General features: G+C 50.7%; 1 protein-coding gene across 1 annotated transcript in view; it reads left to right on the forward strand.

Annotated features, from left to right (window-relative positions):
• Nucleotides 1-492: 492 nt before the first annotated feature.
• Nucleotides 493-27,162, forward strand: part of GFRA2 (GDNF family receptor alpha 2) — an 81,507-nt gene continuing 54,837 nt past the window's right edge. The window contains exons 1-3 of the mRNA XM_033159198.1: nucleotides 493-855; nucleotides 19,226-19,540; nucleotides 25,911-25,994. Of these exons, the coding sequence (XP_033015089.1) occupies nucleotides 816-855; nucleotides 19,226-19,540; nucleotides 25,911-25,994 (439 nt within the window). The 5' untranslated portion in view covers nucleotides 493-815. The remainder of the gene's footprint in view (nucleotides 856-19,225; nucleotides 19,541-25,910; nucleotides 25,995-27,162) is intronic.

A 27,162-nucleotide genomic window follows, 5' to 3' on the forward strand; every position in this document is an offset into this window, starting at 1 on the left:
GCGCCAGCGCGGCAGGACGCCACCGCGAGGCACGATCTCGGTTTGGGGCGGCAGCTCAACGTCCCCGGAGACGTCCCGGGGAGTGGGGGCGGGGGGGAGGTCAGGTAGGTCCCGCGAAAGCGAGGCTCGACGGCGCGCGATCCGACTCTTCCTCGCCGCGCTGCACCCGTCTCTCGCCGCCTCGGAGGGGAGGCACGCCGCCGCCGCTGCTGGGGCAGAAGGTAGCAGCATCCCGGGCGGCGCGTCTGCAGGGCCAAGTTGGACGGCGCGCCCAGGCGAGGCTGTGCCCCGCCCTTGCTCCCTCCCTGGCGGAGCCACCCAGGGCCTCCCCCCTGCCTCAAAAGGTCCCCGCCCGTCCGCGCCTCCGCCGGGGGAGAGCTGTGCACGTCTGGGCTCCGGCGGGCTGCGGAGAGGCTGCCGAGGAGCGGGCGCGGAGGCCGGGCGAAGCACCGCGGACAGCTCCGCCTCCTCCGCCTCCTGCCGGCCACTTTTGCGGCTGCTTCCCGCGGCCGCCAGAGCGAGCCGAGCGCCGTCCTCGTTGTCGTCGTCGGGCAGGCGGAGAGCGCGGAGAGGCGGCGCAGCATGGAGCCTCCGCTCTGAGCTCCGCTCCGTCGTCGTGGAAGAGGCTGGAAGGCAAGATGCTGCCGGAGGAGCGGCGGACGGCGCCTCCGCCTCGCGGGGACTGAGGAGCAGGGCGGCGGCGGCGGCGGCAGGACGGGCGGACGGAGCCGGGAGAGCGCACGGAGCGCGGGAGCTGCTGCTGCTGCTGCTGCCTTGGCGGAGCCGCCGCCGGTCCCGGGGACGATTTGCCTGCCATGATCGCCGCCGGCGTGCTCTGCCTCTTCCTCTGCCTGGGTGAGTGACCGAGCAGGTGCGCTGGGGGAAGGTTGGATCCTGGACGGCGAGGCGGAGGGGCGCCCCAGCCTGGACTGAGCGGGGTGGGGGAAGCCTGGAAAGGGGGGGCGCCCTGATGGGTCTTCTTGTGTGAAGGTAGGACGGGTGTGTGTTAGAGGGGCGCATCTGCCTGGTAGGGGGCGTCTCAGCTGGTGGGGGGCACCGCTGCCTTTGCCAGCTGGGAGCGCGGCAGGAAATGGGACATGGCTGGTGGGAGATTGGGGGGGTCGGGTCGGCTGCTTTGCTTCACCGCAGCGCTCCTGATCCGAACTGCTTCCCCGCCGCCAAGGTCGGGTTGGAGGGCCCCCGCCGAAAGTTTAGTTGAAAGGAGAGCGAGGGGGGTGCCGGCGGCATTGTCACCTTTGTCTTTCCAGGCCAACCGGAGCTTTGGGGGTGGGGGTGGGAGGGTGGTGTATTTGGTTGGCGGGGTGGGGTGGGGGCGCGTCCTCTCTTTTTCTCCGGAGGAATCAACCTCCCTGGCTTACGAGCTGGGGGGGGGGGGGCATAAAAGAGCGCCTCGCTCGCCTGCTGGAGGGTAGTGAGAGGCCAGTCTCCTGGGGTTGCCCCAGGTCGAGTCCTAGGTTGAGGTGCGAGCGGGCGGGCGGGGGGGCGGGGAAGGGGTGTCTTGAAGGGCGAGTTGGAGAAATAGGCCAGGGCGACGGAGAGAGGGGTGCCTTCTGTCCCCCCCCCACACACACACACATGGGGAGAAAAGCAGGATACCTCCATCTCTCCCCAAATGAGACTGCTGACACCAGGCTGCGGGGGGGGGGGAAGCACCTCGCGAAGAGACCGCCTAGAGTGCTTTGCTGGACCTCAGTGGGAGCTAGGCACTCGCCCACCCCCAGAATGACAGATGTCTGTGCAGGGATGGCAGAACCAGAGAGGGAAAGGAAGGGGCTTCCTCAAGAGAAGGTCCAGCCTCGCAAAGGTCTGTGCCAGGAAGACCAGCTGCAGGGGTCCCAGGAGCCCACTGGCCAATCTTTGCCCTCTCTGGACATCCTGGCTATAGGTGGGCATGAGAGAGCAATCCTTGACACACTGGGGGATGCAGCTCACGCCTGCCCTGCTGCCAAAACCTCGCCACTCCCCGTTTGCCGCTTGGGCGAGTGACTGGTGCTGTCAAAGAGAGCCTCAATTCTCAATGGAGGAAGGGTGTGTGTGTGTGTGTCTCATTTCAGGCCTGCTGAGCCCCCCAGCATTTCCCCCACCTCTGCCTCTTCTCTTTCCACTGCCCTTGCCAAATGCAATGCTTTCGAAGGCTGAGGCTGACCCCAGTCCTCATGGGTTGTCTTTCTCTGCACAAATGTGTGTGTATGCAAACAACACAGTGTAAGGAGATGGTGGCCAGGATTGTTCCGTTGGCAACAGCAATGACCAGCAGGTGCCCAGGGCTGATGATGAGGTCCAGGGTCCACCCACCCAACCAGCTGGATCTAGACTGCCCACCTCCTTCCTTTCACCTTGAATACTCTTCAACAACCTGATGCCCTCCTGATGTGTTGGGGGAAGGGCTGTAGCTCAGCGGCAGAACATCTGCCTTGCATGTGGAAGGGCCTGGGTTCAATCCTTGATAGCATCTCCAGGTGGGGCTGGGAGAGATCCCCTGCTGGAAATCCTGGAGAGCAGCTGCCAGTCAGTGTAGACAATACTGAGCAAGATGGACCAATGGTCTGACTCACTGTAAGACAGCTTCCCACGTTCCTATGCAACTTCCCTTGGTGTCCTAACTAACCTACAGCTGTGTGATGCTTCAACGAATAGGAGAGTCACTGTGCTGGTGGAAAAAAAACTGCTCTTATGCTTCTGTGGTGCTGATTCTGGGAGTTGAAGTTGAGTTGCAAAGCCACGGCTGTCTCGTTCTACCCTTCAAGAGTGGCGTGCAACTGAAACCTTTCCCTTTGTATGATAAGGGAAGCTGGAACCTGTAAGCAGAACCAACAGCCCAGCTCCACAAATCTGCTGCCCTCTGTGTGTGTTGCCTCACATATGATTTTTAAAGACAAAGGCCTGCTGTTATATGAATGTGCTGTGGGTTTGGGGGAGAGCGTACAGCCCTGACTAGCTGGCAGTGAGCATTTCTGGCTTTCTTTTTGGGGGGTGGAATATTCTATCTTCAGGAGGTGTGTGTGGGATTTCTTCTTCTCTTGATACAGCAGCAAAGTGTGGGCTGGCACTAGGACAGGTGATCCAGGCAGGGGGGCAAGCCAATTACAAATGCAACCTTTGGAACAGGAGGTTGGCACCCAGACAAACTGCAGGATTAGATTTCCAGATCTGCTTTCCGTTTGCTGGCTGACCACAGGCATCAATAGGTGCCTGGGATAACTTGGGTGTCCAGAAGATTTGGCAGCGAAAGGCATTTGTGTTTTTTTGTCTTTTGCACAAGCCGGGTCTTGGATCACCAATGCAGAGCAGGTCCAAAATCCATGGAGAGTGTCTCATTGTGAACTGACAGGACATCAATTCCACAGATGTCTTTAGGCTGGCTTCTGAACAGGGTCACAAAATGAGGAAGAAGCTGAATTTTTTTAAAGTGGGATGGGCTCAGGCATCATGTGAAAGGAGAGAGATCCCAGTGGGAATGGGGAATATGCCCTTCTCTTCCTGGTTTTTTTGGGGGTGTGTGTGGTTTGCAGGCCCATGTTCTTGATACAGGGCATGGGATGTAGGGACTAGGTCTCCTGGAACGACCCTTTGGGGATTCCTATAGCACTGTGAGCTTTGTGTCCATGGCTTGGGTAAAATTATCCCCGAATGGAAGCATATTTTGGAAACGGTGAAACTGAAACAGGACAGTTTAAGCTGAAACTTAACTAAGTGGAGTATCTTGAGCTGGGTGCTCTTGATTGCAGTTGCAGTAGAGTAAATACGGTTCCTGCTGTTTTGTTGCTAGATTTAGTTCTGTCTTGATACCTTGGGATATAGTGGTCTCATCTGGGCTGGATTATTGTGAGTGGGACCTGTGGCAGTTTGGTGGTGATAAAGTCAACCAGTGTGGTGTAGTGGTTAGAGTGTCGGACTGGGGCCTGGAAGATCAGGGTTCAAATCCCCACTCAGATCTTGGGTGATCTTGGGCCAGTCGTTCACTCTCAGCCTAACCTGCCTCACAGAGGTCTTGGAGGAAAAGTCGGGATATCAATGCAACAAACAAACAAATAATATTCTGCCACCATTTGCCATTGCAGCTTTTCTTTGCTACCTTGCATAAGTGTCTGGTGAAAAACTGGCTAACCTCGTAGTTAGACAAGCACACAGTGCTAGCATGTTGGCCTCTAGGGCTGAAGTGGCTTCTGAATTCCGTCCTGGCCTTCTGCTGACAGTCACACAAGGAAAGGAGCAGGTACTACTACATGGGATGAAATTGTCTCTCAGCACATGTCCCCTGGGCGCTGGGCTCCACTCCTTTCCAGCAATTTGATCAGAGATGCATTGTCTGGTTACGCAAGACAGACTGCTATGCTCAAGGGGGTGTGTGTGTTGCTTTTCCAGGTGAGGGATGAGCTGCGATAGACAAGGGTACCAAAGTTGCCTAAAGGGGGAGGGAACACCATTGCTGAACACCATTCAGATAATGGCTCTCTTCCAAGTGCTTTGTGTGTGTGTGTGTGTGTGTGTGTTGTGGGGGGGGGGCAGGGGAGCAAGGAGCAGGGGGGATCAAATTTCTCCTGCACACAACAAAAATGAATGGCAACAGCCACTTCTTCACGCAGCACATAGTTAAAACTACAGAATTCCCTCCCACAGAACAGGAGGCAGTGATGGATTAGACAACTTCGTGGCAAAGAGGACTCCTAGCCAGTTGCTGGGAACCACTGGAGGGGAGAGTACTTGTGTGTGCTCGAATCCTGCTTGCGGGTTTCCCTTTGAGGCATCTGGTCAGGCACTGTGGGAACAGAATGCTGCCCTACATGGGCCCCTATTGGCCTGATCCAGCAAACTCTTCTTATATGTGCTCATGATCTTACTGTCTGTACCAGGCGAATCCACCTGGTGCTATAGAAGTGCCAGTGGTGGGCTGTTGATTGGTGGTCATGGAGGCAGTGAGGTCAAAGGTCGCAAGCTCCTCTTGCACAAACAACGTGCAGCCAATTTTGGGACTCTTTCCTGAAATAGCTGGTGTTTAAAACTGGTCACCCCTTCCCCAATGTAGGGCTCACATGCTTCCCACCCAACACCCTGTCCAATGACTGTTGTCCACACAAAATCATTTCACAAATCTTTCCAGTATTTTATTGCATTTACCGGTATACCCCACATTTTTCTGCAAGGACATCAAGGTGGAATATGTGGTTCTCCCCAAAGGTCACTGAAATATACTCGGAGTCCAGTGTGACTTTCATGCTCTTTATTCAGCTCATAGTAGTGAGGAATGCAGTTTCCCCAAAACGTTTGCTTTATATACACTATTTACACAACGGGCCCCACGTGATTGGCTAATTCCGGGATACTCCTGTATGCCAATCAGAGTGCGGATTCACTTCCACCTGGAGCTGGATTGGATGGCTCCTGCAGACCAATCAGACTGCTGCAATCTCAATCCTATTGTTCTGGGACCAATCAGACTGCTGCAATCTCAATTCTATTGTTCTGGGACCAGTCAGACTGCTGCAATCTCAACTCAGTACATAACAGTCACCCAGTGAACTTCATGGCTGAGTGGGGATTCAAATCCTGCTTTCCCAGGTCCTAGTCCAGGCATAGGCAAACTCGGCCCTCCAGATGTTTTGGGACTACAACTCCCATCATCCCTAGCTAACAGGACCAGTGGTCAGGGATGATGGGAATTGTAGTCTTAAAAACATCTGGAAGGCTGAGTTTGCCTATGCCTGTCCTAGTCCAACACTCTAACCAGTACACCACACTGTCTCTCAGAGTACACCGCCCCCCCCCCGCTCTGTCCACTGTTGGAGCAGAGCTCTGCTTCTTTGCAACGGGTTTGTTTGTTTACACAACGTGTTTACTTCGTACACGCTACAAAACGGTGTGCATATATTAAAACAATAAGCACCAATTAAAACGATGCAATAAAGCCACAGGGTGTGTGGGAGGGGGACAGCTGGAACGTGAGAAACTCTCCTTCCTTCAGGGCGAGATGCTGATGGAGTAGTTCTGCAGTGGTGAATTTTGCCAGGAACTCAGTGCTGTTGCTTGAGTACAGGAGAAATGTTCCAGTTACAGGTGGGTAGCCGTGTTGGTCTGCCACAGTCAAAACAAAATAAAAAATTCTTTCCAGTAGCACCTTAGAGACCAACTAAGTTTGTTCTTGGTATGAGCTTTCGTGTGCATGCACACTTCTTCAGATACACTGAAAGAGAAGTCACCAGACCCTTAGATATAGTGAGAGAGTGGGGGAATTTCTGAAATTCCTTTGCAGTAAGACAACTACTTTGAGATCTTCTGATTCCTGATATCAGATTTATGTCCATTTATCCTTTGGCATAAGGTTTGGCCTGTTTGTCCAATATAGAGAGCTGAAGGGCACTGCTGGCATTTGATGGCATACACAATGTTAGAAGGTGAGCAATTAAATATTCCTCAGATGGTATGTTTGATGTTGTTGGGGCCAGTAATGGTGTTGTCCGGGTTTATGCGGCAGCAAAGTTGGCATCTGGGTTTATTGCAGGCTCTGGTACCAGAAATAGACTGGAAAGAGAAGTTGCTGAATTGCAACTCATTACCAAACTTAAAACCATGGAGAGACCTGGTCTGAACAAAGACATTGGATTCTTATCTCATTATACATGACAAAGCTATCTTTAGCCATCTCACCCATTGCTTTTTCCTGTAAGACCAATTGCAGTCGTTAACAGCCGTCAACAGGTTTTCCACACCTATCAGCCAATCACCCATTCCCACCACCCTTCTGAGTAATACCCCTCCCCACTCTCTCACTATATATAAGGGTCTGGTGACTTCTGTTTCAGTGTATCTGAAGAAGTGTGCATGCACACGAAAGCTCATACCAAGAACAAACTTAAGTTGGTCTCTAAGGTGCTACTGGAAAGGAGAAATGTTAATACTTCTGCTCTTCCTGCCCTGCCCCCCCAAAACAGAAAGGCTGCCCCCTCCCCTCTAGAGGTGGCAAAGGACTTATTTTTTTTCTGTCTGGAAATGCTCTGAGGCTCAAGTCACTGAGCTTGGGAGTGACCACTGTCATAGGCCAATGGCACTACTTATTGCAGGCACCAGTGGAGGTTTAAGAGAGAATTGGACCAATTCATGGAGGAGAGACCTATAAAGGGTTATGGGCCATGATAGCTATGCTCTCCCTCCACACTTGGAAGCAGTCATGCTTCTGAATCTTGGGGCTTACCTTTCCTCCACTCTTTCCAGTGTTAAAACCAGGGGGGGGGGGGTGAATTGCAACACATTCTATTTTCCCTTATCAACAGGCACAGCCTGCGATTTAAACTCCGTGTCCGAGTGCCCACCCTCTTTTGGCTCTAGAGCTTTCCCCGCGAACACCCACCCTTTAAAATCTCATTCAGAGCAAGCGTCAATCCGCTGAAAAGCCAAATTGATGTTTTTCTCTGATTCAGCTTTAAAGAATGGGTATTTGCAGGGAAAGTTTTGGGGGCAAAAACAAACCCCCTGCTCTGAAAACAGACCTCTGCCTGGAAATAGGGGCGGGAGGGATTGAAGTGAGAATAATCCTCCAGTTGTACAGAATCGCAAGTGGCGAGAGAGTTGCTGTTATGCTCAGCTCCTGCTTGCAGCATTCCCTTTAGGGCATCTGGTTGGGCAATGTAAGAACAGGATGTTGGACTAGATGGGCCATTGGCCTGGTCCATCAGTTTCTTCTTATATTCTTGTGGAACCTCCCGGTCCAGAGGCAGTCTATCCAGAATCTTAAGTTCTTTAGAAGCATTTGGCCACTGTGAAAATGGGATACTGGGCTAGATGAACCCCCTTTTGGCCTGATCCAGCAGCCAGACCCTTCACGTGTTATTTCAACTGCTCCACTTTCGTCTCATTTCCTGAGGAAGGATAGGCCAGGACGTGAGCAGTGCCACACAAACAGCCGTTCCACCCAGTCCTTTCCATATTGCCTACCTCACAGAGCCCTCCGTTTTTGGCCTGCAGACCTCAGGCTAGTGGGGAGGGGGGGGCCTATGGCCCCAGCTGTTTCACCCTCCTGCCTTTGCCCAGGCAGCTCCACCCCGGACTCCCTGAGCCTCTGTGTGCTGTAGAGCCAGGTCAGGAGGGATTGGGGCCTTGATCACAATCAAAACAAGGCCACATGTCTGAAGCAGTCCAGGAAGACTGGCCTCTCACCATTTTGACTCCCAACTGACCAAATATTTCTTTGTCTCAGGAACAAAGGGGGGGGGGTTGCCCCTCCAGCTACTCAGCAGCCCCCTGCCTGGGTGATAATCCCTGGCATCCTGATACCAGAGTGCCAGACAAAAGGGTGTGATTAACTTGGCTGGGAAACAGGGAAATGTAAATATCTCTTTGGTTTCACTTGATGGGTTTTTGGTGGAGGGCAAGAGGAGGCATGGGGCAGGGTCCAGAATGCTCAGATTACTGCTACCAGACCTCCCTTTTCATGATGTATCTGGGGGGTGGTCTTGGGCTACACCCCTTCTGTGATATATGTGATACCCCTCCCCACTCCCTCACTATATTTAAGGGTCCGCTTCAGTGTATCTGAAGAAGTGTGCATGCACACGAAAGCTCATACCAAGAACTAACTTAGTTGGTCTCTAAGGTGCTACTGGAAGGAATTTATTTTATTTTCTTTTGTTGTGATATATGTGTGAGGTTTCTGGGGGGTGGGCTGAACTCCAGCGTGGGGGAAATTCAAATTTCTATATAAGGAAAGGCGGCCCTTTGTTCTAGGTTCTTCCCTGCTCACCTGTGTGTGAGGAAGGAACCCCCTGTTGCAACAGCGAAAAGAAAGACTTTGCTTCTCAATCTTCTCCGGTTGGACTCTGTTATATTCTCCTACCGATGGAGAACCTGCAAAGGGCTCTTGTGTGCCCCGTAAGGGAATAAGGGCAGATTTTTGTTTATTACAGGGGGTCTCCATGCAAGGCTTCCAGGCCAGTGTCCAGGGTCTCCCATAAGCCTCTGGGATGGAGAGGCCGTGTGCTGGCTACTGCCAGGGACCAGGTGCTGGCCTTCAGATGGCCTTGCAATGGAGCAGGCAGGCTCCAGCTGGATGCTGGAAAGTATCTGGAGGAGCAACCCTGCGAACTGCCCCATCTGTGTGTTGCCTTGGGAAGCACTGAGTGGGCCGAGCCCCCACCTGCCTGTAGGTGTCGCTGCTGCCTCACTTCCTAGGGGCTCTGCCTGGTGGGAAGGCTCAAGGCAGCCTTTTCTGTGTATGGTGGTGGCATCAGTGGGGCGGGGAGGGCAAAGGCTCCATGGGCCCCGGATTACAAGCCAGTGCCAGGCTGTGTGTGCTTGGAGGCAGGGGCCTTGGAAAGGAAGCCCTTTTGATCCCCCTCCCCACTGTCTTTCAGCCAAGAAGCTGTTTGGAAGCCTTCCCAGCCTTCCCTCCTTAGTCAAGTGGATGGCGGTGGGGGAACCAAGCAGGGGGGAAGCTGAATTTTCCCATTCAATGGGACGTTCCTGCCAGACCAAGCCAAACAAAGTACAAAAGAAATGGAAGTTCCCTCCTGGGGGAGCAGGGTGGAGAGCTGTAGCCCTGAAATCCTGAGCTTGTTTACGCTGGATTAAGTGGATCAGTTCAGGGTGGGGGTGGGTGGGGGGGAGGAGAAGGAAGATGGGGAGAGACAGAGAGACTCACTCTGGCAAAGAGAGGAGGTGGTTGTGTTTGGACTGCTGGCCTGCTGGGCTCCATGGATGTGGGGCAGGGCCTTCTCTCCTTCCCTTCCAACATAAGAGCAGCAGCCTGCTGGGTCAGGAAAATGGACCCATCTCGTCCCGCATCCTGTTCTCACACTGGGAAGCTTGCAAGCTGGACATGAGCACATGAGAACTCTGCCCACTTGCAGTTCCTGGCCACTGCTTTTCTGAGGCATCGTGGCTAGTAACCATTGATAGCTGTATCCTAATCCCATGGTGGTCCAATCCTTTTGGTCCAAGCTCCGGAGTACAATTTCCATCAGCTCTAGCCAGTGCAGTCATCTTAGGAGTTCAGCATTGCTATGCTGTCTGGAGCTGATGGGAGTCGTAGTCCGGAGCATATGGGGGTGGGAAAATGCCATGCACCCAGCAGGGATGGGCAATGCTCTAATAAACCCCCTAAGGCAGGCCATCCTTTCCCTGAGCTGGGATCTACAAAGCCTTTAAACTTTACTGATGCACTTCAAAGAGCAACTGGGCAAGCAACAAAGTCTTGGGAGAAGATGCCCTTTGAAGGCTCAAGTTTTGATCTCTGCTGGTGGCAGCGGGATCCTGTTTCTCGGGTTTCTTAGCAGTTTCTTCTCACCCACTGCTAAGGGGTTGTCCTGCCACGGCTCCCATCCAGGCCTGTACCTCCCTCTGGAATTGGGGTGGTGGTGGAGAGGTAAGGTAAAGGTAAAGGGACCCCTGACCATTAGGTCCAGTTGTGTCCGACTCTGGGGTTGCGGTGCTCATCTCGCGTTAATGGCAGAGGGAGCCGGCGTACAGCTTCCGGGTCATGTGGCCAGCATGACTAAGCCGCTTCTGGCGAACCAGAGCAGCGCACGGAAACGCCGTTTACCTTCCCACTGGAGCAGTACCTATTTATCTACTTGAGCTTTGACGTGCTTTCGAACTGCTAGGTGGGCAGGAGCTGGGACCGAGCAACGGGAGCTCACCCCGTCGTGGGGATTCGAACCGCCGACCTTCTGATCAGCAAGCCCTAGGCTTTGTGGTTTAACCCACAGCGCCACCTGCGTCCCATGGTGGTGGTGGAGGAGAGAGCATACCCCAAATCCCAGAGTGCCCCTTTCAGCCCCTGTTCACAGTGCTGAGCTAGATGGACCAATGGTCTGATGCTGGATGAACCAGCTTCCTGTCTTCCCAAACTTTTCTGTTGCTTGTTTGCCTTTGTCAAGTTACTTTAGGCAACTGGTCATTTCAAGTTTCCATTGTATCTTCTTGTGCTGCCATTGACAGCCCTCCTTTTCCTTTAGCCTTGTTCTTGGCTTTGACTCAAAGGGTTGACACCACCTTGGCCACCAGCTTCCTAGGTTGCCTGGAACACTTGGCCTTACCTTGGACAACCTGTTCTGCCTCATTCTGTGCGGCGCTGGTCTCTGTGGCTCATATGGCACTCAGTGCAAGTGTCCGAAGCTGAGCAACCACAGCTTTGGCCGAGTATGGATGTCAGGATTGAGCAGCTCAAGATGCAGCCTTTGTTGGCTCTAGTTGGAGGTTCCCAGGAAGCTAAATCATGGGAAGTATAGTACTGTTCTGCTACAGGTGAAACTCGAAAAATTAGAATATCATGGAAAGGTTCATTTCTTTCAGTAATTCAACTTAAAACTAATATATGAGATAGACTCATGACATGCAAAGCGAGATATGTCAAGCCTTTATTTGTTATAATTGTGATGATTATGGTGTACAGCTGATGAGAACCCCAAATTAACAATTTCAACTTTGGGATTTTCATCAGCTGTACACAATAATCATCACAATTATAACAAACAAAGGCTTGACATATCTCGCTTTGCATGTCATGAGTCCATCTCATATATTAAACTCCAGTAGCTAATGAAAACAATTGCTTACATAAATGGACTTTTCCATGATATTCTAATTTTTCGAGTTTCACCTGTATGTTCTGTCTTGGTCCGACTCCACTTGGAGTCTTGTGACCAGTTCTGGTCAACACAGTTTAAGGAGGAGATTGACAAGCTGAAGGTGTGGAAAGCAGGATGGCCAAACTGATCAAGGGTCTGGAACCAAGGATTATGAGGAACGATGGAGAGAGCTGGGTACGTTTCACCTGGGGAAGAGACGACTGAGAGGTGACACAACAGCCACCTTCAAATATCTAAAGGGCTGACCCAAAATAAGCTTGTCTTCTGCTGCTTCAAAGGGGAGGATCCAAACCAATGGATTCCAATGACAAAAAAGGAGATTCTGGCTCAACACCAGGAAGTTGAATGGATTACCTGAGAAGATGGTGGGCTTTCCTTCACTGGAGGTTTATAAACAGAAGGTTGATGGCTATCCGTCAAGAATTCTTAAGCTGTGATTCCTGCACTGCAGGGCATGGTGGCTCTTGGGGTCCCTTCCAGCCTATGACATCAGAACACACCAACTTATTCACCGCTCCCAAATTCCCTCCTCTCCTGAGTCTGCGTGACTTTAATCCTGTAAAGCAGATGAAGACATCAAATCTTGTCATGCTTTCTCTCTCAGCGCATCATGCAGTTTTAATGAAAACAACATGTCCCAGGCATGGAACCGGGTGAACTTAGGTGAACCCTGAGAGGGTGCTGAATTCAAAGGAATGTGTGAACTGTGGCTCTCGTGTCACCTTGTGCTAACCTCCGAGCAGCACCCACATGCCTGACACGTGATGGGGCCCGACCCCTTTGCATTTGGAAGAGGGGCTGCTCTGCTTCAAGGCTGCTGGGATAACCCCTTCGGGGATTTCCAGACTTTTAGCATCTAATTCCTGCAGACAGCAGCCTGAGACCGAGGTCATTTCACAGATGGTGGCTTAGAAGAGGAAGCAGAAATTCTCTCTCCGCTTTCTCACGGGACCCTCCTGAGACTGGATGACTGGAGGGCCAGTGAAATGCAGAAGACCCCCAGGCTGGGGGCAGTGGAAGCCAGGCTCTGCCAACATGGTGCCCTAGCGGCCATCGATAGCCTTGTTCTCCATTCATGTCAAATCTTCCTTCAAAGCCTTCCAAGTTGGTGACTGTCACAGCCTCCTGTGGGAGTGAGTTCCATAGCTGAACTATGAAGACATGTGTCTGTCCAAAATCGTCCAACGTTCAGGGCTCATCCACACCCTGCACTATCTAGGCACAGGTTGGCACTTTCCTGGTCTGTGCCCAAGTGCTACTCCCCCCCCCACCCAAAAAAACCCTGCTCTTTGGTGCTGAATTGGAGCAAACAACAGTTCAGGTCAGGCACCCCCAAACTGTGCCCTCCAGATGTTTTGGGACTACAACTCCCATCATCCTTAGCTAACAGGACCAGTGGTCAGGGATGATGGGAATTGTAGTCTTAAAAACATCTGGAAGGCCCAGTTAGGGGATGCCTGATTCAGGTTTTCTGCAGACTGCTGTTTGCTCCGATTCAGTGGTAAATAATAGGTTTAAACACCTCAATCATGTCCCCCAACCTCTTCGCCTTTTATCTAAACTTAAAAGCCCCAAACCTTGCCTCAAAGTGGACTTCCTCCACCCCACCCCACCCTGATCATTTTAGTCGACTTTTTATGAACCTTTTAGAACCAAACAGTAGACTTTTTGAGGCACAGCAAGCAGAACTGTACACAATATTCCAAGTACAGCCACACCATATAATTACACAATGCCATTCTGGTATTGGCAGTTTTATTTTCCATATCCTTTCCTAATTATCCCTAGCATGGAATTCACTTTTTTTCAACACAGCCACACTCTGTGCGTTTCCGAGCACAATTCAAAGTGTTGATGTTGACCTTTAAAGCCCTAAACGGCCTCGGTCCTGTATACCTGAAGGAGCGTCTCCACCCCCATCGTTCAGCCCGGACACTGAGATCCAGCGCCGAGGGCCTTCTGGCGGTTCCCTCACTGCGAGAAGCAAAACTACAGGGAACCAGGCAGAGGGCCTTCTCGGTAGTGGCGCCTGCCCTGTGGAACGCCCTCCCGTCAGAAGTCAAGGGAATAAACAACTACCTGACATTCAGAAAATACCTAAAGGCAGCCCTGTTTAGGGAAGTTTTTAAACTGTGACTTTGTATTGTATTTTGGTATTTGTTGGAGGCCGCCCAGAGTGGCTGGGGAGACCCAGCCAGATGGGCGGGGTATAAATAATAAATTATTATTATTATTATTATTATCTGGGTCAATGTCTTCATTGAATCCATCTTTGCCTCAAAATCTTGTTCCTGGTCAGTCCTGCCAATTTGAACCCTGTTAGAATATATGTTGAGTTAGGAATTTTTGCCCAAATGTAGAGCTTTGAAGGCTGGATGGGGGTGGACTGGAAAAAAGGGAGAAAGCAGGTATTTCCCCATTTCTTCAAAGCTCTTTTTGTCCCATTCTGTCCTTCCTGTCCTGAAAGGTTTTTGGATTATGAAATATTTTCTTTTAGAAGAAGAAGAAGAAGAAGAAGAAGAAGAAGAAGAAGAAGAAGAAGAAGAGTTTGGATTTGATATCCCGCTTTATCACTACCTGAAGGAGTCTCAAAGCGGCTAACATTCTCCTTTCCCTTCCTCCCTCACAACAAACACTCTGTGAGGTGAGTGGGGCTGAGAGACTTCAGAGAAGTGTGACTAACCCAAGGTCACCCAGCAGCTGAATGTGGAGGAGCGGAGACACGAACCCGGTTCCCCAGATTACGAGTCTACCACTCTTAACCACTACACCACATGAACAAAATGTTTAAGACCAGGTTTTCATATATTTATGCCCTCCAAATGATTTCTAAAGCTGTGTAACAGGAAGACATTTATGTAAGACCATGTACTGTATTGGATCACTACAATTCCTGTGCCCCGAGGACAAGCAAGCCCTGAGAGTACAGCTCAAATGCAAGAGTGACATACGTTTCTGCCACTTGGGGGGCCTTGCCATTGTGTCGAGGGAAGGAAGAAGGATTCAATGCTTTCTTTGTTTGCAGCCTTCCTCTTCTTGGCATAGTTGGTGGGTCTCTTTCTGCCTTCTAGATGAAACCTCAAAGGACTGGGTTTGGGGGAAAGAACAGAGCAACATAATTTTGTTGACATCCAATTCATGCTCCTGAAAACCTGTTGGATCCAAGATTCAAAGCCAGAAATGTAAGAGACGACAGCACAGCTTCTTCATTTGACTGGACTACAAAACACAACACTATCAAACCAATAGTTACGTAAATTCAACTAACAAATATACCCACAATGTAACTGGCTGTGTTTGACTATATAGTGGTACCTCGGTTTATGAACTTAATTCGTTCCGGAGGTCCGTTCTTAAGATGAAACTGTTCTTAACCTGAGGTACCACTTTAGCTATTGGGGCCTCCTGCTGCCGCCACACAGTTTCTGTTCTCATCCTGAAGCAAAGTTCTTAACCTGAGGTACTATTTCTGGGCTAGCAGAGTCTGTAACCTGAAGCGTCCGTAACCTGAGGTAAAGGTAAAGGGATCCCTGACCATTAGGTCCAGTCGTGTCCGATTCTGGGGTTGCGGCGCTCATCTCGTGTTAATGGCCGCCGGAGCCGCCGTACAGCTTCCGGGTCATGTGGCCAGCATGACAAAGCCGCTTCTGGCGAACCAGAGCAGCGCATGGAAACGCCATTTACCTTCCCACCGGAGTGGTACCTATTTATCTACTTGCACTTTGATGTGCTTTTGAACAGCTAGGTGGGCAGGAGCAGGGACCGAGCAACGGGAGCTCACCCCGTCGCAGGGATTTGAACCGCCGACCTTCTGATCAGCAAGCCCTAGGCTCTGTGGTTTAACCCACAGCGCCACCCGCGCCCCTTGTAACCTGAGGTACCACTGTATAAATTCTTTATACATCATATAAACATAACTCACACAACTCTTTTCACATTATCTAATTGAGTATTAACAATTAAGGACCAGCATTTAGAACAGGAAACACAAACAGATAAGTGAGTTATGTTTATATGTTTATACATTGTGGGTATACTTGGACTACAAAACAACACATTGAAGTCTGGATGTCGGGCATGTACTTTTTAAGTGTTGCTGAGTACAGAGCATCTTCATGTATTTGGCCAAGGGATGCAGTCTGGGATTCTGCCAGGCATATCCCTCCTGCAAGATGGCGGCAAGGCCTTTGCTCATCACAACCCCTGACTCCTCCTGCTTCTTAGCTACTTCTGATTCCTCCGTCTTCTGCAGCACATGAAAGAATCGCCATTGTCCCCCCCCCCCCTTGTCTTGCAGTAAGGTTTGATGGATGTTTTAGGAGGCTCTCGGGGTCTGCCGGGATGTTTCTTTGGTGCCTGAAAATAAAAAAGGCAACCGGGTTCTTTAGAAAGGGCTGGCGTTGTAGGACAGCTGTGCAGGAGATGGGCCTTTAAATCCCAAGAATGACTAAAGCCCCAGCATTTCAATGGGGTATTCTTGGCTTTGGAGAAGAAACAGCAGGCCTCTCTCTCCTCCTTTCTCTTCAAACGTGGAAGCTGCCCTTCCATGAACAACACTGAGTTTGCTGTACCCTTATTGCTCCACGCAGCTTCAGCTTGAGCAGTTAGGAGAGTATATATATATATATATATATATATATATATATATATATATATATATATAAAAGCGAGGCTTGGCACTGCTGGGCAGTCCACCTCCCCACTGTGCCCCCAGAACTGACATTCCAGCAACACTTCCATTTGACATTCAGTTGTGACCTTCCTGCCAAAGACATGCTGGCAGCTGGGCGTTTTAAAGTGGCAAAAAGAAAGAAAGAGGAACAAAGCGCATTACCTGCAAAAGAGCTGCCCAGGTGCTTCTGCTGCTGCTGAGACAGGTGTTGCCATCTGCCAGGGCAGCCGATGTGGGATAAATGAGCCTCATGCAACCCACATGCTTCACCCTAATTAATGCACAAAGGGGTTAAGACCATAGAGTAAGCTGTTCTGCCAGACTTAGATAGGTCACACCCCCTCACCTCGAGAGGAAGGGTTACCAAACGCTTTGTTCTCTCACTTCCACCATGTGAACCCTACCTGTAAGGAGGCCTAAGTTAGATATTCCGAGCTTAGATTGCAAGCCACTTTTGTGTTTCTGTACAAATAATTTAGACGTAATTTAGTGCCCTAGTTTAATGTGAAGAAAAACTTGCTTTTATCTGTCCTAAATATTCTCTCTCTGTGTGTGTGCCTTTCCTGCTGTGTGTGTGCAAGGAGGTTCTTGAGTACCCCCCCCCCAGTTTTTCTTCCACATTTTGTGGTGCCCAGGGCGCTTCTTCAGATCTCCAGATGTGCACCTGGTCCGTCAAAGGTTGTCGACTCCTGGCACACCTGGTTTCTCTCAGCAGATGATGAGACACAAGCAGCTTGCATTTTCTTGTGGCCCTTGGTTCATGTGTGGTCCATGCCTTTGATTGCTAGATGCCTTCTCGTCTTTTGCCCAAACAAATGCTTTGAGGCAGTTCCCAGCAAGCATATGAAGTACCATGTTCAGGAAAGCACCCTTGGGTGCTGCGCGATGGCAGGTTCTGGGTGGTGTGCTCTTCACTTCTCCTGGGGCTAGTCTGGGAAAGGATGGTGGGTGGCCTTCTTGTGCTAACACTCGCCAGCTGGGAGGCTTTGAAGGTCTGGCGACCCTGCTGAGTGGATGGAGAGGCAGCCGTTCAGGTGGGGCAGGAGGAGCTTGGGGCTACTCTTTGAATACTTAGATCCTCTCATTGCCATTCCTGGTAACGCAGAAACATTAAAATGTCAGAACCAAAGAACATTTTGGATCAGACCAGGGGCCCAGCTAGACACCCACAAGCAGTTCTCCCTTAGAGATGGAGAATAACTTTTCTCGGTCTACTTTATCCATTTACAGGTGGGTAGCTGTGTTGGTCTGCCATAGTCAAAACAAAATAAAATAAAAAATTCTTTCCAGTAGCACCTTAGAGACCAACTAAGTTTGTTCTTGGTATGAGCTTATCTGAAGAAGTGTGCATGCACACGAAAGCTCATACCAAGAACAAACTTAGTTGGTCTCTAAGGTGCTACTGGAAAGAATTTTTTATTTTATTTTGTTTTTACTTTATCCATGTCAGGCATGATTTTCTTTCATGCCACCCCTTACCCACAGTGTTCGAAATTAGCCAGGCGCCAGGCTCATTTTGCACATGGCTTTCAATCACTGCCAACCTAGCAGTTCGAAAGCACGTCAAAGTGCAAGTAGATAAATAGGTACCACTCTGGCGGGAAGGTAAATGGCATTTCTGTGCGCTGTTCTGGTTTGCCAGAAACGGCTTACTCGTGCTGCCCACATGACCCAGAAGTTGTATGCAGGCAAACGCCGGCTCCCTCAACCTATAGAGCGAGATGAGCGCCGCAACCCCAGAGTCGTTCGCGACTGGACCTAACGGTCAGGGGTCCCTTTACCTTTTTATCTTCAATCACTTGCAACCAAGTGAAGCTGCCTGGGCACCAGGATGACACCTGACATCTCCACCATCTGGGGATTGTTGGATCGGCACAGTTTTCACAGACTAATCCTTTAGCATTCTATCCGTTCTATTTTATCTGCACAGTTGGAGTGGATTTCTGCAACCCAAATGCTTTTTCTGTGCAGCGTGATTCAGGATTAAGAGAAAGAGGTCAGTCAGAACAGGCCTGTTGGACTGTCCCTGGATCAAGTGACTTTTCTTCTTTAAGTTCTCAGCTCTCTTAACCTAGCTCGAGATTGTGCTCTGAACTAGCGAGATCTGTAACTTGTTATGGGGGGGGGGTCACCTAAGCAAAGTCTCCTCCTGAGTAAACTCATTTGGGGTATGGAGTGATGCCCTTAAGGGGACCCATCTCTCTGCCATGATCCAGTAGGCGAGAGACCAGTACACAGGGAGATGCCTCAGCAGGTAATCTTTGGGTGCTTCAGGAAGCCACTGGGCTAATATCCCTCAGCTGGAATCCCATTGTTCTCTCCCAGATAAGTGCTCAAGGTATCTTTGCCAATACTTAACACCCATTCACATTGGCTCAGGGCTATCTCCCTGATATTGCTCTGTTTCCCCCATATGCTAATCTTGTTTTTCCTGTTTTTCCTATATGCCAATCATGTATAACCCTTCCCTTTCGTGATGTAGTGATGATGTAGTGATGATGTTTCCAAACTGTATTCTGGGATATGATAGGAGTTTTTAAAAGTTCTTGTAACGCTGCTCTGGGTGTGCAGTTTGACTGTAACCTATTGCGCAATAAACCCTGTCTTGTCCTTGCTCCAGTGGCTGAACTTCTTTTATTTAACTCCGCAGAAACCAGTGGGCTTATCCCTAAGGGCCAGGTGCCTGGGCAGTTCCACACCTGGGATTTTTCCTTTACAAACTGAGAATCAATCACGGCCAGTCCATCATTTGAAAAACAAGACTCTAGAGCCGCCTTGCCACTGGACGGTGACTAGACATTCCATTTTGGTGACTGCAACCTTGGTTTAAGGAGCCATTTGGCACCTAGCTTATATACCTGACTTTCTAACCCTGCTTTGGGGACGTGGTGCCCTGTGTCTCTGCTCTCTTCCTCTCTGAGCCGCTTCCCTGTGTTCTCCTCCTTGCTTGCAGACAAGATGTTGCACACCTGGGCTGCTTCTTCCTCGCTGACCACCCAGGACTTCCACACCTGGCGGATCCCTGTGGACTGTGTCCGTGCCAACGAGCTGTGTGCGGCCGAGCCCAGCTGCAGCTCCCGTTACCGCACGCTGCGCCAGTGCGTGGCCGGGCGTGACCGCAACACCATGCTGGCCAACAAGGAGTGCCAGGCAGCACTGGAGGTGCTGCAAGAGAGCCCCCTCTACGACTGCCACTGCAAGCGCGGCATGAAGAAGGAGCTCCTGTGCCTTCAGATCTACTGGAGCATCCACCTTGGCTTGACGGGCGGTAAGTGCCACCCTCCCTGGCTGGCGGGGGTGTGGGGTGGGTGTGCATGTGCGAAACTGAGTTGAGCTTTGAGAACTGGGCTGGATTGCTGCAATGCACTCTACACGGGGCCGCCCTTGTGCTTCATCTAGATCAGGCATCCCCAAACTTGGCCCTCCAGATGTTTTGGGACTACAAATCCCATTGTCCCTAGCTAATAGGACCAGTGGTCTTACAGTGAATCTTACAAAGATTCCTGCACCGGAGAGGTAGGTAGGTAGGTTTATTTCGGCCATGTGGCCCATATCACATCGCAAAACACATTCATCATAATACACACAGAGTAAAACAATTTAACAAATTTAAACAATACAGTACGAAACCAATTTTAAAACAACCCATTTACACCCTTCCATCTAAGTCACACTGAGATCTGAGTAGTCCAACTGAACTAGTTTTTTTTAAATTAAAATAAAAATCTGTTAAAATTAATTTATCACCTATTTTATCGCCCCAATAATAGGTCTTAATTATTTTCTGCATTGTCATAAATGGGAAGAGAACCATTCCTCTTCTTTGTAAATAGCACATTAGTCAAAAACCTAGCGACCATATGGGTTCTATTTGGTTCCTCGTCATTTAATAAGTAAATTAATTTAGCATCCTGAGTTCCATCTTGGGTTTTCTTCAAAAGTGGAACCAAAAATTTGGACCGAGCTGCCGAATGAATTGGACAGCAAAAAATATATATGCTGTAAGAATTCTATGGAACCACTATTACAGTCGCAGAGGAGGGAGATTTGACCATTGGAAAGTCTATTGCCCAAAACATTTGATTGGAAAACATTAAATCTGGCTTTTATGAAGGCATACCTATACCTCACAACAGAGAGATTGGTTAAGTAGTGTGGTTGTTTCTTTGGTGATCTGCACCGGAGAGGGTTGGATCAGATAATCCAGGGAGAGGGGGTACCTTTTGGCTCTTACAGTTCTGTGATTCTAAGTGTTACCGTTTAAACTTTTAGCATGAAGTAGGGACCCTGTGAATGAAAAAGAAGGCAGTACCTAGCCTTTGTGTGATATTTACCTCATTATCTCAGTTTTTCTATGCTAATCTGTCACAAACCAACTAGCCTAGGAAGAACAAAATAAAAATAAAAAATTCCTTCCAGTAGCACCTTAGAGACCAACTACCGGTAAGTTTGTTCTTGGTATGTGCTTTCATGTGCATGCACACATCTTCAGATATCTGAAGGAGTGTGCATGCACACGAAAGCTCATACCAAGAACAAACTTAGTTGGTCTCTAAGGTGCTACTGGAAGGAATTTTTTATTTTATTTTGTTTTGACTATGGCAGACCAACACGGCTACCTACCTGTAACTAGCCTAGGAAGATGCAGCAACTATAAGTAAACTAGCAGGAGGGGGGAGGAAAGCAGTGGTGAAAAGGGGGGGTGCTCTGTTGATGGATGCACCCCATTTTACACATACAAGATCTGTGGCACAGTTTCCTGTGTCCAGCAAATGCAAGTCTCTGGGCATATTTCTATGCACCTACAGGCAAAGGATAGTTTGCAAACGGCAAGATCTGCCCTCCTGTCCAAAGTGTTGCCCCTGACCAACTGCCCAAAGGTCCTCTTTGCTCCTGGAAGGAGCCCAGCTGAGCGCTCTCTCTCTCTCTCTCTCTCTCTCTCTCTCTCTCTCTCTCTCTCTCTCTCCCCCTCTCCCTCTCCCTCTCCCTCTCCCTCTCCCTCTCCCTCTCCCTCTCCCTCTCCCCCCCTCTCCCCCCCCCCCGCCCCCAAGGCTGCTCCCATTCCACCTTGGTGCTTTCCCCCCAGAGGCTATTTCTGCCTCCTCCAGCTCAGGGGAAGTCCATTGCCCTTTTGATGCAAGGCAATTTTCCTAGCGAGGGGCAAAGTTTTTCAGATACCTAATTACTTATGGCCCTGGCGAGGCGATATAGAAAAAGAAGCAGCTGAGGCACATGAATTGTGAATGTGTGATTTGTCACTGCAAGCCCAGCGAGGGGGAGATGCAAAGCTGTGGCCTGTCAGAGCAGCCCATGGAGAGACAAAGCTTTGGTTCCACGCCAGCTTCATGTGAGTCCACTGGAGGCAGAAGCAAGGCTTAATCGATTTCATAGAATTGCAGAGTTGGAAGGGACCCTAAGGGTCATCCAGCCCAACCCCCCTGCAGTCCAGGAATCTCATTTAAAGTTTCCCTAGCAGATGGCTATTCAACCTCGGCTTTAAAACCTGCAGGGAAGGAGAATCTACCACCTCTCGTGGGAGTCTGTTCCACTGCTGAACGGCTCTTACCACTGAATCAGACCAAACAGCAACTGACCATTCCATGGATTGCTGTTTGTTCCAATTCAACTGTAAAGAGCGTTTTTCCAGGGGAGCTGTGGGGCAAATGCAAGACCGTTTGGACCTGTGCCTAGAAATCACAGGAGAAGTGGAAAACCACTCGGACCCGAGCTTTTTAAGCAGGGGCGTGGACAAGCCCTGACCGGCAGCAGCTCTCCAGGATTTCAGGGAGGAGGCCTCTTCCAACCCTTCTTGGACATTCCAGCGATTGGACCTGGGACCTTCTACATGCAAGGCAGCTGTTCTACCATTTAGCTATGGCCAACAGACACCAGGACTTTCCTCTCTCGCTCCCCCTTTGCACACTGAGATGGAAGTCAGAGCCTCGTTGGGCACCTTCACATGACCGCTTCCTCCACATCCAGTGCACCCCCACTGCTAAATTTAGAAGCCGCGTTCACACGATGTTAGCCACGATCCGTTTCGGTCCTGCTGTTCCTTGACAAACGCTGCCGTTTCTGAAGCCAGCTTCAATCCGATTAGCGAACTGGGTGCAGAGTAAGGGGTCGTGCGAACGTCTGGCCATCACGCGTGCGCAGGCAACAGATTCGTAAGTAGGAATTGTCAGGGTGGGAAACTGAGAAGGTCCTGCGTGTGTCGGGTTCAGGCATCCCAACCCTCCCCACTTCCCGATGGGAACGATCCTCTGCAAATGCATCTTGGAACTCTGTGGGCAGGTGGAAAATGACTTGGCTGCCTTTCAAGTCGGATTGCAGGGGGGCTGGGCTTGATGACGCCTCTACAAATCTATGATTTTCACGTGAACCTCCCCTTAAGGCACTGTCTTTCCCTTCCCGGGCTCCCGTTCCCTATTGAGAAAGGAGAGAAGCAGCCTGTGTGAGAAGCGTGCCCTTGAGAAGCAGCCTCTGTGCATTGGGGCAGCTGAGCTCGCCTGGCAATGGGGAACAATCCCCAGTACTGTAATGAAATGCATTTGTAACTGTCCAGCGAGGAGCTCCTGTGGTGGGGGCTGACCCTCCTTGGAGATCTCCTGGCTTGCTAATAACCTTGTGTTTGAGCAGCAGAGCTTCTTAATTACAAGAGAGGAGGGGGGCAGCTGCCTCCTCCTCCTCCTCCTCCTCCTCCTCCTCCTCCTCCTCCTCCAGGCTGGAAATATCTTCTGTGAGTAAGCAGCCCAGGAAGAACCTTGGAGGAAGGGAGGGAGGTCTCCTCCTCCTCCACCAGAGTCTTTCCACCCTTTGAGTTTGTTTTACAACTCCAGATCGCAAAGGGTGGAACAAGTAAATCAGGGGTAGGCAACCTAAGGCCCGTGGGCCACAAGCGGCCCATGGGGGGGGTTTGTTTAACCAGCCCACGAACCGCCCCCGAACCAAACCGCCCGCTCGGCGAGTCCCCACGTGCGGCGCTAAACCGGTGCAGCACAGTGCGGGGACTCACTTCCGCGTTGCCGGAAATTGCGTCTACGCAGATGCCGGAAATCGCGGGTGCACGCACTCACACACACACACACGCAATCCGGTCCACGGAGGGATTGCCGCTGGAGTGAACCGGCCCAGGCGAGGCAAACCTTGCCGACCCCTGAAGTGCCATATTTTTCGCTCCATAAGGCGCACCTGACCATAACACGCACGTAGTTTTTAGAGCAGGAAAACAAGAAAAAAAATATTCTAAATCACAGCCTCCTCGGGAGGAGAGCAATCCCTGCAGAGGCCTGGGAGGCTTGGGAGGGAAGCCGCGTGCCCACCGGCCATATAGTTGGCGGGGCGCAGCTTCCATCCCAAGCCTCTGCAGGGATCACTCTCCTCCCGCGGAGTTGGGAGGCTCTCCTTTTCCCCACTTTTTTCTCCCCCTCCTCAAAGAGAGCAGCCCGGGAGCGCGAGGCAACGTCGCACAGCCTGCCCGCCGCTCCCAAACCTTCCCAGGGCTTCAGGGGAAAGGGGAGGCTGCCGGCAGAGTGGCGTGGCTCCCCCACCCCCACTGCCAAAGTGCAAAGCAGCAGAGGGATGGGAGCCGCCTACACGGGTGTAAGCGACTCCTGCCCAGCTCTGCTGCTCCAAAGCGAGCCGTGAAGGAGGGAAGGAAGCGGAGCCCTCCCTTGTGGCTTGCCCCAAAGCAGCAGAGGGACAGGAGCCGCCTACACGGGTGTAAGCGGCTTCTGCCCAGCTCTGCTTCTCCAAAGCGAGCCACGAAGGAGGGAAGGAAGCGGAGCCCTCCTTCGCGGCTTGCCCCAAAGCAGCAGAGGGACCGGAGCCGCCTACACGGGTGTAAGCGACTCCTGCGCAGCCCCGCTGCCCCAAAGCGAGCTGGGGAGGAAGGACGGATGGGAGCCATGGCTCCTGCCTGTCCCTCCTCCGCGCAGCATTCGCTCCATGAGACGCACAGACATTTCCCCCTACTTTTTAGGAGGAAAAAAGTGCTTCTTATGGAGCGAAAAATATGGTGAATGATCAAGGGTCTGGAAATGAAGCCTTGGGAGGAGGAACAGTTGAGGGAGTTGAGTTGAGTTTATTTAGCCTGGAGAAGGGAAGGCTGAGAGGTGACACGATATTCTTCTCCAGGTACCCGAAGGGGTGTCATATGGAGCAATCTTGTTTTCTGCTGCTCCAGAGGGGAGGACCTGAACCAATGGATCCAATTTAAGGGAAGGAGATTCCGACTGAACACTAGGAAGAATTTTCCAGCGGCAAGAGCTGTTTGCCTGTGGAGCAGACTACTTCAGAAGGTGGCGGACTCTCCTTCGGCTTCGGCAGTACATATACTAAAACTGGAACGATACAGAGAAGGCTCTCCTTTGAAGGAGGTTTTTAAACAGATGGTGGATGGCCAGGGATTCTTTAGCTTTGATTCCTGCATTGCAGAGGATGGGACTCGATGGCCCTAGGGGTTCCTTCCAACTCTAAAATTCTATGGTTTAAAGTGGCATTGGGACTAAGAGCTGCCGAAATCCATGGTTTAAACAGGGGCCCTCCCTCCTCTGGATTGCTTCCATGGCCCTCTGGTCTGGTGTGTGAATCACAGTCACACCAGGGCTCCAGAGGTGAATTGGGAAGCCAAGGGCTCCTGGATGAATCTGAAATGCCTTGCCTGAGCGGCTTCAGGGGCCGTTCAATCAAGTTACTTAGGCTCTTGATGCTTAGGACTCTCCGTGTTAAAATAGCCTGTGCCTCTTTCATCCTTGCAACGACCCTGCGAGGCTGTCAGTCCTGTTTCATAGGTCAGATATCAAGAAAAAAAGGGGCAAGTGAGCCAGTGTGGTGTAGTGGTTAAGAGCGGTAGACATGTAATCTGGTGAACCGGGTTCGCGTCTCCGCTCCTCCACATGCAGCTGCTGGGTGACCTTGGGCTAGTCACACTTCTCTGAAGTCCCTCAGCCCCACTCACCTCACAGAGTGTTTGTTGTGGGGGAGGAAGGGAAAGGAGAATGTTAGCCGCTTTGAGACTCCTTCGGGTAGTGAAAAGCGCGATATCAAATCCAAACTCTTCTTCTTCTTCTTCATCTGGAGAAAAGTGTTCGTGAGCTGAATCTGATTTCACAGATCAACTATGGCCAACCTGTGATAGCTGCTGAGCCACACCACCCTCTTATCCACTTCAATCAGTGGAAGTGGTGCTGTTATAGGTGCATAATTATCACTCCACATTTGCAAGAAGTTGGTATTTTAGTGTGGCAGTACCTACTCTCTGGAACTCCCTGCCTATGGACATCAGGCGTGCATCTTCACTGTCCTCTTTTTGGTGCCTGTTAAAAAACATTCTTGTTTAGACAAGCCTGCCAGATCTTTAGAAAGTTGATGTGAGTTTCAATCTGTGCTTAGTCTATTGTCATCTTAAATTCTCCAAAGCCTTACATTGTTGTTGTTATTTTTTCTTATTAGCAATGCTATTGATTCAGGTTTATGGTAAACTGCTTTGAGTTTGTTTTTATAAGAAACAAATCACAGTTATAACAGGGATCCAGAGATCTGTGCCTCTCTGCCCCCCCCCACTCCCACCCCCGTGCAAAAGCAAAAGGACATTATGAGTTGCTAAGAGTCTCTCTTTCTCCTCCTTCTCATTCCAGGAGAAGAGTTTTATGAAGCTTCCCCCTACGAACCAGTCACCTCTCGTCTCACTGATATATTCAGACTCGCTTCAATTGTCTCAGGTAAGAGAGGCCAAGGGAAAAAAAGGCTTCCTGGCCATTTCCATTTGCTGTTTTCCATCAGGTGACTGCAGAACTCCAGGAGAACCAACATCTTCTCCTTGCTCCTTTCTCATGGGAGTTCAGGGCTGTCTGTGTATGTACACATGGCACTTTAAAGCGAATCTGCTGCTTCATGCAGCAGCTAAAAAAGCCAATGCAATTCTGGGCTGCATCAATAGGAGTATAGCATCTAGATCAAGGGAGGTAATAGTACCACTATATTCTGCTCTGGTCAGGCCTCACCTGGAATACTGTGTCCAGTTCTGGGCACCACAGTTCAAGAAGGATACTGACAAGCTGGAACGTGTCCAGAGGAGGGCAACCAAAATGGTCAAAGGCCTGGAAACGATGCCTTATGAGGAATGGCTTAGGGAGCTGGGTATGTTTAGCCTGGAGAAGAGAAGGTTAAGGGGTGATATGATAGCCATGTTCAAATATATAAAAGGATGTCATATAGAGGAGGGAGAAAGGTTGTTTTCTGGTGCTCCAGAGAAGCGGACGCGGGGCAATGGATTCAAACTACAAGAAAGAAGATTCCACCTAAACATTAGGAAGAACTTCCTGACAGTGAGAGCTGTTCGGCAGTGGAATTTGCTACCAAGGAGTGTGGTGGAGTCTCCTTCTTTGGAGGTCTTTAAGCAGAGGCTTGACAGCTATCTGTCAGGAATGCTTTGATGGTGTTTCCTGCTTGGCAGGGGGTTGGACTGGATGGCCCTTGTGGTCTCTTCCAACTCTATGATTCTATGATCCCATCAGGGCCAGCCCTACAGTGAGGCAGAATGAAGCGGGCTCCACAGTCGGCGGATGCTGAGGTGGGGCTGGGAGTGAACAGAGCTGTGAGTGCCACATGACCTGCCCTGTAGCCCCTATGCTAGCCTTCTGCCCTTGAGGGTAGTCATTTCACCAGTATTAAAGTAGGCTTCAACTACCAGTCCAGTTGGCTTCAGGACTGGCCTTGGAGGAGGGTGCCATCTTGTTTTTCGCCTCAGGCAGCAAAATGTCCTTTCCTTAACTACTGTTTTGTGCATGTCTGGTATGTTGGAAACTTGTATCTTGAAAATGATTTGGAAATGGGCTGGGTGCACAGTGGGCCTTGAGTTTCCAGAACTCGGGGCAAGTGAGGAGACCC

This window comes from Lacerta agilis, chromosome 8 (genome assembly GCF_009819535.1).
Source record: "Lacerta agilis isolate rLacAgi1 chromosome 8, rLacAgi1.pri, whole genome shotgun sequence".
NCBI lineage: Eukaryota > Metazoa > Chordata > Lepidosauria > Squamata > Lacertidae > Lacerta > Lacerta agilis.